Consider the following 14,585-nt stretch of genomic DNA (forward strand, 5'->3'; position numbering starts at 1 on the left):
AAATGTTTGTTGACTTACTGACCTCTCTGGGGTTCAGTTTCCTCTTCTGTATAACAGAGACTGGACTAGAAAAGGTGAAGCAAATGACTTTTTATTTCTGAATATGTAAGCCTATATACATATATATGAGTTGTATATACATGCATATACATATGTATAAAACACACGTATGTACATATGTGAATGCCTATATATGTATATACACACATGTATAAGTGATTATACATATCTATCCATTCTGTATATGCATTTGTATATATGTTATGAAATATTTTATTATGTTTTCAGTGTTCTCCTGCTAGTATTTCAGTATGACTTGCAGCAAGATTCAAGGGTTAGTTCTTCATCCAGCTAAGTCCCCAGGTAGTAAATGAGATAAATGCGTCATCAGCAATCCTAGCTCCTTAGGGCAGTTTGATATTCATGTTAAAAGATGAAGCTAAATCTTTAAATTGGGGGCAGGGAAACAACTATTTTTTACTTGAAAATCACAGTGGAACTATTTATATTATTGGCTATTTTTTCATTTTGTGATAACCTGACTCTCAGGAAAAATTAGTATATCATTCCATTTAACTGCTAAACATTGAGCTCAATGGGCCACCGAGGACTTGTAAAGCATTTTTTTCCCTCTCACCACAGATATGAATAGGGGACAGCTGGCTCTGAATTTTAAAGGCAATATGAGTTATTCATTTCAGTGAAGCCCTCTTAAAATGGGATATTTGTAATGATTTGGTCAATATATTTACATTTTTCTTATGTGAGGCATAGCATTTTCCATCATTTGAAAAGTTCACAGAATCTTTAGCAAAAACAAACAAAAGGGCAAACGTAACTCTGGATGTCTTTTTTTTTTTTTTGATTGAGGGAATCATGTATTCATTTTCCAGCAAAACACCTTAGAATTTGTTATAATCAAAACTGACTCCCTTGTGAGAAAACCTCCAAGTCCATTAGGAACATACCGTAACTGCTATTGTTTTATCATAAGTATTCAAACAATATTTAGACAAAATGGTCAATATTTTCCTCTGATAATCATTCTTCCCTTTTGACAAGGACTGTTTTCACCCAGATGTCAGTACTTTCTAACTTTAGACTAGAAAGTCTGATACTTTATAAAACTTTTTTGTTCTTTGTTAAGCAATCTAGTAATTCCAATTAGTTTGAAGATCAAATGAATTTTCTTCTTTTAACATACACACACACATGCACACCTCCTTTATTATGTAAAGCAAGAAAATAATTTAGAAACCAAAAAAACACCCAAAAGATGGAAATCTATAATTAAATATTTAATTAGAACTTTGATTTTGCTTTCAAGATAGGTGGCATTGCACAGGCTATATTACACTCTTTTTATATATATATTTTTTATTTTTATTATTTTTTTGCCAAAAAGATATTGTTCATTTAACAGGCCACTTGAATATTAATACATGTGTAATAGGATTGGAACTGAAAATCAGCTAGAGATGGTACATTTTACATTATTGGGAAATTACATTTTTATTGTAAAAACATTTATTTTTTTAACAATTTACCTACATTAATCAAAAAATTACAGCATATTTAATAATTTTACAAATTCTTCATAAAAAATATATCTCTGTACAAAAAGTTCTTTTGCACCTACTTCATGTCAGCAGCATGTAGTGAAATGACAGGATGGATTACTGGGAATGAAGATGGGGTTGACTTGATCGTAATGCCAGCGTTCTTTTTTCCCCTTTTATAATAGCTTTGTGTTGTTGTCTGTTTACAAAATATCTTACAGAAGAAAAAAAAAATTATTGCAGCTAGCCTGGAGAAAGGCAAGATGTGTGGAACAAGCAGCAGCTTTAAACAGCTTTGAAGCACATAACCTGTTTTAGCATGTTGTTTCCCCCCCCTCCCCCACCCCCACATGGAATCTGGTCAACTTGGGGAAGTCTTCGCTAGATACCTCAGCAAGCACATTTCCTGACTTTCAGATCAGCATCCTTCAAAGATTTCTCAGGAGACTGGGTAGGGAACTGACTACAGCCTACAGAACACTGCCTGTAAAATTCTCACAAGAGAATTGGAAAGTAAAAATTTACTCTTTAAAAATGCTCAGAATTTATAACTAAACAGAAATTTGAGTTGTATACACACACATACACACATTCACTTACATACATTCACACACTGTGTCATCTGATACAGAATTTATTTTATCTTTCTCCTGCCACCTCAGAATTCTTTTATGTTATCAACTAGCAAATCAGGAGTATGGGAGCAGAAACACCCATTCAGGCTCTGAAGTCAGTATTTTGGATCTGCTTTGAATGACTCAGGCTTAGATACATACATTTCATATATATGTATATACATAGTGTGTGAATGTGGTTGTGTATATGTGTGTATATGAGTGAGTGTGTGTGTATGGTAACCTTGTTCTCACTTGTACAGAAAACTCACACCCTATCCAAAGATGTCTGATATTAATCTATAGGTCAACCACTCAATACTACATCCTATTAGTGTTGTCCATTCTATTGAGAGATACTGAGAGATGACGCAACCACCAGAAGTGTTATCAAGTGGGACATTTGTTCAGAGAATACACTGTATTCATAACAGTTTTCACCAGCAAAACTGAAATGAAAAATAAAACTGTAAGAGATCCACTTGGTCTCCTTAAAAGTATATGCCCTTTCAATAAAGAGCAAGCACTCAGATGCCCTATGACTGAAAGTGTTGAAGCAAAATGCCTTTTTTTAAACCTTGACATTTTTTTCAAACATTATTTTCATGCCTTGAAGCTATGCTTTTAAGGGACTAATACTTAAAAAAAAAGAAAAAGAAAAACAGAATAAATAGCTGGATAAGGGTCTAGTACTGTGCATTGTACAAAGTATGTATTTAGGAAACCTTTGTTGAATTGAATTGACTATAAACCCTTTGTCAAACAGAAGACCATTTAGAAACAATATTTCTCATTTTCAGTACTTTCAATTAGGAATTCAGGGAAGCGATTTTTCAGTGTGTGAAATTTAAATGTTAAGAACTTAATAACACAAAATGTAAAAGTTTGTAATCATTTTATCAAAATATAGAACTCAGTGCTAATGAACATCTTGAGCTTCAGACCCATACACACATTTAATTTTTTCCCCTGCCTTCATGTTGCGGTTCTGTCCCCTTTGCATTTCATAAGAAGCATTATTTATTCTTTAATTTATAATTCAGCTACATGGATTCCTGGGATTTAAAAATCCTTATATTTTCTTTTCTGGGGGATTACAAAGCATGAAGCAGAGATGTGGTTAATAAGGAAAATTATGTGAACCAAGGTCAGCAGTGTTTCTTTTTTTCCCTCAAAATAAAAAAAACAAAAACTGAATAGTATTTTGATACTGACAATTCCCACTGGATTCTGTGTGCTAGCGGACTATATTGTCTTTCATGCAATATCAAAAAATGATGCCCCGTCAAAAGGAAGAATGGCTGTAATGTAAAAGGGAAGACTGTATTGTGAGCTAAAACTCACAGGTTTTGTGAGCTATCTAAAATAAATTACTATTCACATTTTTACACGGCAGGCAGCAATTGCTGCCAACCCCCCTGCTGTTAAATAGGATGATACTGACAATAAGTGACTGACAATGGTACAATCAGAAGAAAAAAATACGGGAAGTGAAGGCGAACTTTTTTTTCTCCCTTTCTTGACAAGCCCAATGGTTTTATCTATATAAATGGAGCAAAAAATTAAATGAAAAATAAAAGGAAGCTCAAAATCTATTCAGTATCCCATTTCTTTTCAAACCTGTGCCAAATCTGGGGAATAATTTCTAACAGGTCAACAAAAAACTGACCATGGAATGCTGAGCTTGACAATGTGAGATAATGCTTATATACAATGGACAGTGTGTAGAAACCCTGTATACATAGTTTGTATCAGAATTTTAGTCATTCAGAACACACTAGTGCAAAAAATTGTGCATCAAAAATTCTGCAATACAACAGCTGACTGGGAAATTTGCAGACTGCCCTATGTATGAACATTGGAGACATACTGTGAGTTTGTCCAACTGCAAGAGCATCTCAGTGATGTCACCAAAAAGCATTTGTAGGTGTGTGCATCTACCAGAAAGTTTTCTTCTCTTTTAGGAAAGCTTTTTTTTCTTCAGAACATTTCTGTTCATGGGGATTAAAACAAAACCAAACCAAACCAAAAACATACTGTGGTGCTCTTGTTTTGTTATGGCACCCAAAGGATATATCCAAGTGCCCAAAAGATTGCATTGAAAGGCATCCCAGTCACATATGAATATGAAAGTCTGAGGCATTAAGTATGACAAGTTGGCATGACTTGGCAGTCTTCCTTAAGTGTGCCTTGATTTCAAGCAGATGCAGCCAAGCACTTTTAATCCACTTTCAAGGATGAAGATGTTGTCTTTGATTTGATCCCCAGAAGACTCCGACCCATTTTACTAGGAATTTCAGCTGCATGTATATGCCAGGAGAAGATGTTCAAGATTACCGCAGCGAAGCCAAGAGTAGAAGGGAGAGTGGTATATGGCACCAAAGGAATTACTGCTTGTCCATCAGAGGTATGGCTATGAATCAGTCATTTTGGCGGCACTGAAGGCTATACCACTGTACAAACTGTGTTCAGAGTTGTGTCAAACCTCACAGCTTTTGCCTCTGTGGGTTTTAAGTTTGTATCATACATAGGGTTTTCAAATGAAGCTTGTCCATTACTGTTTTCATGACCAGCATAGCCATTATACTGTACTTTTGGTCTTGTTCTGAAAAGGAAGAGGGGGAAAAGGAAATCAATAGTTAAAAACTGGAGCCTTAAAACAAATATTAAGTCTGTCATAATAATTCTTAACATTAGGATAAGCAGTAGACAGAGTATAACATATCTGAGGTTAGCTACAATAGGAATATTATAGCACAATAGAATTATAGGCTCAGAGTTAGAAATGATCTTGCAGAACATTTAACCCAACAGTCCTTAAACTTTTTGGTTTCATGTTTCCTTTACACTCTTAAAAATTATTGGAGGCCCCTATGAGTTTTGTTTATTTGGCTTATATGTATATACTTATATTTTTTGAAACTAAAGCTGGAATTTTCCTAGTTTGGAGATTTTCATTTATTTTTCTTTCATTTACTTAGTTATCTCTTTAGTCCCTACTTTTATTCCTTCTTTTTCCTCCTGTCAGTTACATGGTTAGTTAAGAATCCTCCCTGTTCTCCCCTTAAACTTTTGTTTAGTAGTTTTCTTTCTACTATAACTTTTAAGTTTTTTGTTTTGTCTTCTTTCACTAATTCTCTTCCTTTTGAGATATTCAGAAATTATATTACTAGATTCAAGGACTCCATCCTTATTTATTCCTTATTTTAAATCTTTGTGTGTATGTATTTATCCTGAGCTTAAAATTTCTGAAGTATTGTGTTTGATTTCCCTCTTTAAATCAATTTCTATGTTATTGCCTTTATAGACCGTGCTCCCATTCCTCACACTTGGAAATATCAATTAATAAAGACAAAAGAAAGGAATTATAAAAAAGTCTAGAATTACATTTACTATGGACAAATTTTGTATTGAATGCTCAACTCAAATGACCAAATGTTTAGCTTCATTTTTTTCCTCTGGCTTCCAAGAGTAGAAAAATAACCAAGAAGTTTTGGAGAGAAATAAATTGTTACTCCTGAACATGGAACTATATTATTGAGCTTTTCGTACTACATCAAAGGTTCTTAAGCTAGCTCCATTAACTCATTTTTTCAAGATTTTAAATATTTTGATATTTGTACTTCAATGTAATTGGTTTCATTTGTAGCTTATGTATTTTATTATGATCAGCTAAAAACATTATTCTGCTAAGTATTTCACAGGCTTAACCAAACTGCCAAAGAAGCCCATCTCTTTCTCTCTCTCTCTGTCTCTCTCTCTGTCTCTTTCTCTTTGACTCACACACACACAAACACACACACACACACACACACACACACACACACACACACACACACACTGTTCTAAAAAAAATGTCATAGAATTGCCTGGGGCACTGAGTTAAGTGATTTGCTTAGCATCACCAAGCACATATTTTTCAGAGGGAACCCATGAACCCAAGTTTCCCTGACTTTGAGGCCTCTTCTCTATTCATTATGTCAGATGATCACATCATACCACTATACTAGTATCTATTTAAAAATAAATTATCTAGCAAAATAGTTCATAAAAATCAAAGAACTCAAGAGTTAAAAGGAAACTTATAGGTCATCTGATATGACATCTCTACCTCAAATATGAAATTCCCTTTTACAGTAGCCACAACATAAAGTTCATTATTCTTTTCTTTTTATAAACTCTAGATACTTGAAAAATTCTTCTTTCATCATATTCAGTCTAATTAACCACAAAATTCAGCAATTTCTTTCATGGTCTGTTGGCTTTCTTCTCTTAAATGTGTATTGTTTGGAGTTGGTCAGCTGGCTTTGTGGGTGGGAGAACTACTTATATCATTTTAGTATAAGAAGAGAACATTGCTGAAGTATTAAAATTATATTCTGTAATAATAATTTGTTAGAAAGTGGAGTTGGTTACATTCTCAAAGATTTGACAACGATGTTATATACAATACCTGTGTTTGTAGAGGTAAAATGCAAAACCTGATAAAATGAGCGCAAAAAATGGAACTAGAATGGCAGCTGCAACAGAACTGCTGTTTGTGCCATAATAGTGATTTGAAGAATCAGGATCTATACTTAAAGGACCTGAAAAAGGAAAAGAAAAAATCTTTAATATACAATTATGAAAAAAAATCAACTAAGAAGTTAAATTTTTAATGATCAACTGCTCTAGTAAGCTTCTAAAAACCCTTAATAATCTAGCTCCAACTTATCTTCCCATATTTCCTGTATATTAATTTCCCTTACCTACTCTGAGAGTCACTTAAACTGGACTTTTCTCTGTTCTTTACAAATGACATTATATCTCCAGTTTCTGTGCCTTTGAACTGGCCATCCAACCCACTTGGAATGCAGTTCCTTCTCAGTTTGGTCATAGTACTACTATTCTATGCTATACAAGCACTACTTTATATATGACATCTTTCCTGCCATCTCCCTCTTCTAATGCCCTCCCTGCTAAACAACCTTGTATTTCACTCCATTATATTTAGTTGTATTCTATTTATTCTTATATATTGGTATTTACAATTAGAACATAAACTCTTTGAGAATAGAGATTTGCTCGATTCATCAGATTGTTTGAATTCCTAATGTCTAACATTGAATCTAGCATAAAGTAGGCTCATAATAAATACTTGATTGATTGATTTAACATATAGAATAAAAGTATTTAGAGCTGAAAGAGAAGTTAAAGATCATCCAGTCCAAGTCTGAAATTTCATAGAAGAAAACAAGTGAGGAAGACCAGACAATCTAAATGATTTGCTTCTGGTAATAAATATAGATAGAAAGCTAAGGTTCAAACCCACATCTCTTTAACAATCTTGGGAATACTCTTTTCTTTACATTCTGGCTACCTTTATGATAAATTACTAAAATGTAGAATACAGAAAACTGAATAAGAGGCTCAGAATATGAAAATGGCAAAAATTGGAAGGCACTGAGGAGTGCAAAAATATTTCTTAATGCTTCTGACTAGTTTCTAATAATATGAAATGACTTCAGTTCACATCAAGGAGAACTTTTTAACATAAACTAAGTGGATTTCTTCTGTGAAACCATTATAATCAAACTAGAAATCAACCTTATTTGAATGAGTCAGATCATCTTGCAGGAGGCTGCCCCATGTGAAATCAATTTTCAACTTGGCAGAAAGCAAAAATATAGTAAAGGATCATGATTTAGCTGATGCAACTAATGTGAAGGAGATTAAATTAGGTCACAGAGTCAATTAAAAAATAAAAGCAGAAGATCATTGTTGAAATTTAGTGGGTTTGAAAATTAGAATTTATTATTTGTGCTACCTCTACAAAAACCTCTACTCTCAATTACTTATAAATAATAGAGACGCAAGATAGTGTAGTGGAAAGAATACTAAATCCAAAATCAAAAGACCTAAGTCCATGTTCTGCCTTTGGTAATTGCTATTGTTAAAAATGTTCTGTAATCTGTGATCAGTCTTGATTTCATTTTAAGTCTCTTTATGGGCCTAGGCATCTTTTGTTATCACTAGCCATGTAACTATAAAGGATAAATCATTTAACCTTTAAAGGCTCATTTTGCTCATCTTTAAAATATGAAAAGGCAAAACAGTGATTTGCTGCAGTTTCTTTTTACAACTAAGTTTAAAAACAAAACATGTCCAACACATTGCCAAAACTCACTTGTGAAATTTAGAGATCTATTCAAGAGACAATCTTATGTCCCAAATGTATATACTTTTACTTCTTTCTTTTCTTTTAAAAATCACAATGCCTAGCATTATAATTACTTAAAAAACCACTATAATCTTGAAGGAAACTTGGTATTCTGTTAGTGAGGTAGAATATTCAAGTCAGCATTTTAATAACAGCATTGGGAATCATAGTCTAGATTTTATTCTCTTAGTATTTCTTAATTTCTTCTTTTAGGATTTCAGTGTTGGAATTACCCAGATAAGATTATATTTACATACTGATAGGCATATATGGGCACTATATACATATTAGACATTGTTGATATAATGGATAATCAATACACTTATGTATGTAACTTTATATATAGATATATACACATACATACATATGCAAAGTTTAGTCATAGCTACTTGATTAAAATTGCCAGTTTTCTCTATATGTGATTACACACACACACATATAGTTAAAAATTAAAGGGTAGAATATGTAATATTAGAGATAAGTTAATTCCACCCTAAAATATATGTTTTAAAATCATATGGCCATATGCAAACCTTTGCACTGGTATTTATTGTTCACACATTAAATAAATAAACATTCATTTATTCTTTACTCATTCAAGAGCCATTCCTTATGTGTACTGTGTGTACAGTAATTTGTCTGGTGCTGAGGCAAATGTAGCAATAACTAAGATGCAGCCTTTGCCCTCCTGGAACTTAGACTCTACAAGAAGGGAAGGAATGTAAAACATTCACAAGTGTGCAAGACTTTGAGGTTTTGTTAGATCCAAGACCTCACCTCAGAGGAGAAGCACCTAAGTCATGTTTTTCCATAGATACACATACTACCATAGATATGCCATAGATATGGCACATAGAAAGCCATATGTGGGTAGCAAACAAAGACAGAAGGAAAGCTCACAGATTCAATTCAACAACCCCCTACCCTTTTGAACATGATCTCAGAAGTTATCCTTCTTGGATATGGAAAAATTGAGAGAGCATTTAAAAGAACTGTTAGTCCATGACATCATCAATGAGTTCAACAGTCCATATTAATTATAGAGGTGATAGAAAGGCTTTAGATGCGTATAAACTGTAGAACTTGAAAAACGGAACTATTATAAAACATTTTGCTTTCATAAGTTCAAGATACTCTTGACTATAAAAAACTTATTTTATATATGTATATATGTATGTGTATATATATTCATATATGTGTATATTATGTACATACCACACACATATAGGTATATTACACATACACACACACATACACACACCTTACTACCTTATGTAATGTAGATTTATACTATCTGGGTAGCAAAGGAAAATAAGACCAATTTGATCATCCCTGCAAATTCTAGTTGCTTGAACATATGCCCCAAGGAATCTCAGGAGCTCTGGCCACATTCCCATAACTTATGGTAAAGGTATTGAGAAGTATGAATCATGTGGAAGTATTGGATTACTTAGACAATGTCAAAGTCTTTGAAAACAGCTTGGAAGAGCAAGAAGAAAGATTAATTAAAGTCTTAGATTAGGAAATGCTGGTTTGAATTTGTCAATGGACAACTTCCAGTAGTACATACTTTTAATTTTATGAATCCCATAGTTCCTCAAAAGGGAATGGAAGAACTTTACAGTCCCAAAGAATGTACATTCTGTGGATATCAGTAAAATACTTAGGCTGCTATTCTTGTCATATGACCTGGTCATCAGAGCTTCCAATGATACATTTTTGATGATGCCTTTTGCTTTAGTTTTGCTCAAATCATCATTGGTAATATGCTACAGTCAACTAATTCCCAACATGCTCAATCTCTTGCTTTTCCTTTGAAGGTTGAGGCAAGCACCTAACACAATGTCTGAACACTGATTAAAATTCTTGTTGATGAAGATATTTTTTTCCACAAGTCATAACCTTTTGGCATAATTAAAAGACTATTGGGATTTAAAAGTGCTGCATGGTTTCTTAAAAATAGTTCAGTCCATTTTCTCTTTCCCATTCAGTTCTTGAACCTATTCATATTTTATACCCGAGTTGCCTATTGTGTGAGCTAGATTGTACTTAGTAGAGACTAACTCAGTGGACTGTGTTCCAACATTATGGTACAATCTAGGCAATACTTTATTTACTCAATTACTCCTGTATGTCTTGTTAGGGTAACTTTTTTTTTGGAATGGCCATTTATCTTATTTAGGAAGCACAGTAATTTTCTGGGGATGAAGGCAATCAGTACAGTATCACTGGAAAACAGGAGCATCTGGGATACTTTACTATCTTCTATTAAACTCTGTGAAGAATATATTTCATTATACTTCATTTAATTTTGTGGTTATTTCATTATTTCATTTCAAACAACTTTGACTAGCTTTTCTTGTTTTAAATTTCATATATTGATTATCAGAATGTCACTGTGATCACATTAATCAAAGAATCTTCAATTCAATTAAGAAATGTTTATTAAGCCTCTAATATGCTCAGTTCATTGTTTTGGGGACTAGAGATACCATTTCTGCCTTCAAGGAGCTTACATTCAACTGAACAATAGTGAACATGGCATGATGGCATGCTGGTGAACACACTGACACAAAGTAAGAAGAAAATTAAGTAAAATGTTAAATGTTTGAAAAATTTTCCATATGTTGAGTGAAAATTTGCCTCTTTGCAACATCCACCAATAACTAATCTAAATTTCTTCATCAGATCACAATATGTTCTCATTCTACCCATCTCTCTCCTTACACACCCAAATGCTGTTCTTTGTCTTCATAATGACCTCTAATTATCTGACCTCTCAGTTTTTTCCTAGATCATAATTCCTGCACCTGCTACACTCTCCTTCCTTCTCCATTTTGATGCCTTGGCAAACCAGTTCAATGCTTCACTATCCTATTTTCTTGAGTTTCTTGCCCTTTTATAGTATGGTTTAACATGTCATACCACACCTCAGTCATGGATTACTCTCAATATTCACTGCCTTGGCTCCTATTCACATGGTACTGAGGAAAGCTGGAGAAAATCATGAAACTATGTTGACATGGTCCACTGTAAATTTATATTACATAATCTTGACTGGTTCATAATGTGGCAAGGCAATTCTTTTACATCCCCACACCTCCACTAAATTAATTCACTATTCTACTTAAACCGTTTCATCTCTCCTCAAAACTCCCTAGCTCCCATTCTACTTTGCCTTTATTTAAATGAAAAAAAAATGACACCATTCACTGGGTATTCCCTCTTCCTTACTGTCTTTCTTCACCCCTTTTTTCACATTAAGACATGCTTCTTCATGCCAGGGTAAACTCCTCTATAAGCACAAGTGATCCCTTTCCATTCTGTCTTCTCCAGTAGATTACCCCCACTATCACTCACATTCTTACTTATCTTCAATCTCTTTCTGTCTATTGACTATTTCCCTATTGCCTACAAATGTTTCCACGTCTTCCCCATCCTCAAAAACAAAACCCAAAAAACTCCATTTTTCTCATTTGTTTTATGCCTTTACAACCAGGCTTCTGGTTTCAGCACTTAATTCCCATTGATTTCTTAATTTGCAAATCTAATGGTCTTTTTCTCAATTCTTATCTTTCTTGACTTCTCTGCAGGTGTTAACAATGTTAATCACTACCATCTCCCTTATACTCTGGTCTTTTCAGTCTCTTCCCTAGTTCTCATCCTATCTGACTTAATCTCAGTTTGTTTTGCCAGTTCTCTGTGCAGGTAACACCTGCTAATTTTGAGTATCCCCCAGGTCTCTGTCCTGAGACCTCTTCTCCTCTACTTCTACTGTATTTCATTCATTGATCTCATCAGCAAATATGCATTCAATTGTCATCTCTACTTCTCCAGCCCTATAGAAGGTTTTCCAGAAACCCCCTTTTGATCTTATCTTATATAGATTCAATTATTATCTCTATGCTACTGATTCTCACATAACTTTATTCAGCCCTAACTTCTTTCCTATCCAGATTAGCCTCTCAAACTGCCAACTGCACATCTTAGAAAGAACATCCCGAGGTGGAGCCAAGATGACAGAGTAGAAGGATGGACCTATAGAAGTCCAGCCCCATAACCCATGAAATACCTGTAAAAATGAGTCTAAATAAATACTAAAGCAGTAGAAGCCACAAAACAACAGAGTGAAAGAGATTTCCAGCCCAAGACAGAGTGGAAGGCTGACAAGAAAGGTCTATCACACTAGATCAGAGAGGAGTGCAGCCCAGCCTTGGCCACACAGTACCGCATGGACAGGACTGGAGCAGGCTTCAGGGCACCACCAGGAGCAGCAATTCCCAGATTGCTCAACCCACAAACATCAAAGACAGCTTCAAAGGTCAGTGAGAAAGCTCTTTTATGTGGGTGAGAAGGAAACTTGGTCTGGCCCCACCAGCAGCAGCCACTACAGTGGCAGCATCCATTTTTGAGCCCTCAGCTTAAAGACCCTGGGGAAATTGAGGAGCTGATCTGGGTCTCAGTCTTGAGTAGCAGTTCTGGGGTGAGGAGGAGTGCTAGTTGGGGAAGCAGGTATAGGCTCTGGGCAGGGAATCCTACTAGCAGATTCTGAGCAGAAGTATGCTTGTATTTTCTCCCAGACCAGAGCATAGGTCAGGAGAGTAGTAAACTCCTCTCCCTTGATTGTGCCACCTTGGAAGAAGTGAGAACTTACAGGTCCCCAGAGTATACCCTCCTCTTGACAAAAGACTCAAAAGTCAAGTAACTGGCTGAGAAAATGCTCAAAAAGGGAAAAAAATAAGACCATAGAAGGCTACTTTCTTGGTGAACAGATATTTTCTTCCATCCTTTCAGGTGAGAAAGAACAATGAATACCATCAAAGGAAGACATAAAAGACAGAGATTTTGCATCCAAAACCTTCAAAATAAATATGCAATGGCCTCAGGTCATGGAAGGGCTCAAAAAGGATTTTGAAAATCAAGTAAGAGAAGTGGAGAAAATATTGGGAAAAGAAATGAGAGCAATACAAGAAAATCATGAAAAGCCAGTCAACATCTTGCTAAAGGAGACCCAAAAAAATACTGAAGAAAATAACATCTTTAAAAATAGACTAAGCCAATTGGCAAACGAGGTTCAAAAAGCCAGTGAAGAAAAGAATGGTTTAAAAAGCAGAATTAGCCAAATGGAAAAGGAGGCTCAAAAGCTCACTGAAGAAAACAGTTCTTTAAAAACTAGAATGAAGCAGATGGAAGCTAACGGCTTTATGAGAAACCAAGAAATTACAAAAAAAACCAAAAGAATGAAAAAATTGAAGACAATGTGAAGTAACTCATTGGAAAAATAACTGACCTGGAAAATAGATCCAGGAGAGACAATTTAAAAATTATGAGACTGCCTGAAAGCCATGATCAAGAAAAGAGCTTAGACATCATCTTTCATGATATTATCAAGGAAAACTGCCCTGATATTCTAGAACCAGAGGGCAAAATAAATATTGAAAGAATCCACTGATCACCTCCTGAAAGAGATCAGAAAAGAGAAACACCTAGGAATGTTGCAGCCAATTCCAGAGTTCTCAGGTCAAAGAGAAAATATTGTAAGCAGCCAGAAAGAAACAATTTGAGTATTGTGGAAATGCAATCAGGATAATACAAGATCTATCAGCTTCTACATTAAAGGATCAAAGAGTTTGGAATATGATATTCCAGAAGTCAAAGGAACTAGGATTAAAACCAAGAATCACCTACGCAGCAAAACTGAATATAGTACATCAGGGGAAAAAAATAGTCATTCAATTAAATAGAGGACTTTCAAGCATACTTGATGAAAAGACCACAGCTGAATAGAAAATTTGACTTTCAAATACAAGAATCAAGGGAAGCATGAAAAGGTAAACAGGAAAGAGAAATCATAAAGGACTTATTAAAGTTGAACAGTTTATATTCCTACATGGAAAGATAATATTTGTAACTCTTGAAACTTTTCTCAATGTTTGAGTAGTTGGAGGGATTACAGACAGAGAGCACAGGGTTAGTAGAATAGGAAGGGATGATATCTAAAAAAAAATAAAATAAAGAGATGAGAGGGGAATATAGTGGGAGGAGAAAGGAGAAAGGGAATGGGGCAAATTATCTCTCATAAAAGATGCAAGAAAAAACTTTTTCAATGAAGGGGAAAAAAAGGGACGTGAGAAGGTGGTTTAAGGAAGGAATAACATGCACATTCAATTTGGTATGAAAACCTATCTTACACTACATTAAAGTAGGGGAGAA

General features: G+C 34.5%; 1 protein-coding gene across 1 annotated transcript in view; it reads right to left on the minus strand.

Moving 5' to 3' along the window:
• Positions 1 to 1,326: 1,326 nt before the first annotated feature.
• The window catches only part of CSMD1 (CUB and Sushi multiple domains 1), a 2,598,423-nt gene continuing 2,585,164 nt past the window's right edge, over positions 1,327 to 14,585 (minus strand). Inside the window, exons 69-70 of the mRNA XM_072634370.1 lie at positions 6,627 to 6,759; positions 1,327 to 4,778 (exon numbers count right to left, since the gene is read on the minus strand). Coding sequence (XP_072490471.1) covers positions 4,619 to 4,778; positions 6,627 to 6,759 — 293 coding nt within the window. The 3' untranslated portion in view covers positions 1,327 to 4,618. The remainder of the gene's footprint in view (positions 4,779 to 6,626; positions 6,760 to 14,585) is intronic.

This window comes from Notamacropus eugenii, chromosome 1 (genome assembly GCF_028372415.1).
Source record: "Notamacropus eugenii isolate mMacEug1 chromosome 1, mMacEug1.pri_v2, whole genome shotgun sequence".
NCBI classification, from domain to species: domain Eukaryota; kingdom Metazoa; phylum Chordata; class Mammalia; order Diprotodontia; family Macropodidae; genus Notamacropus; species Notamacropus eugenii.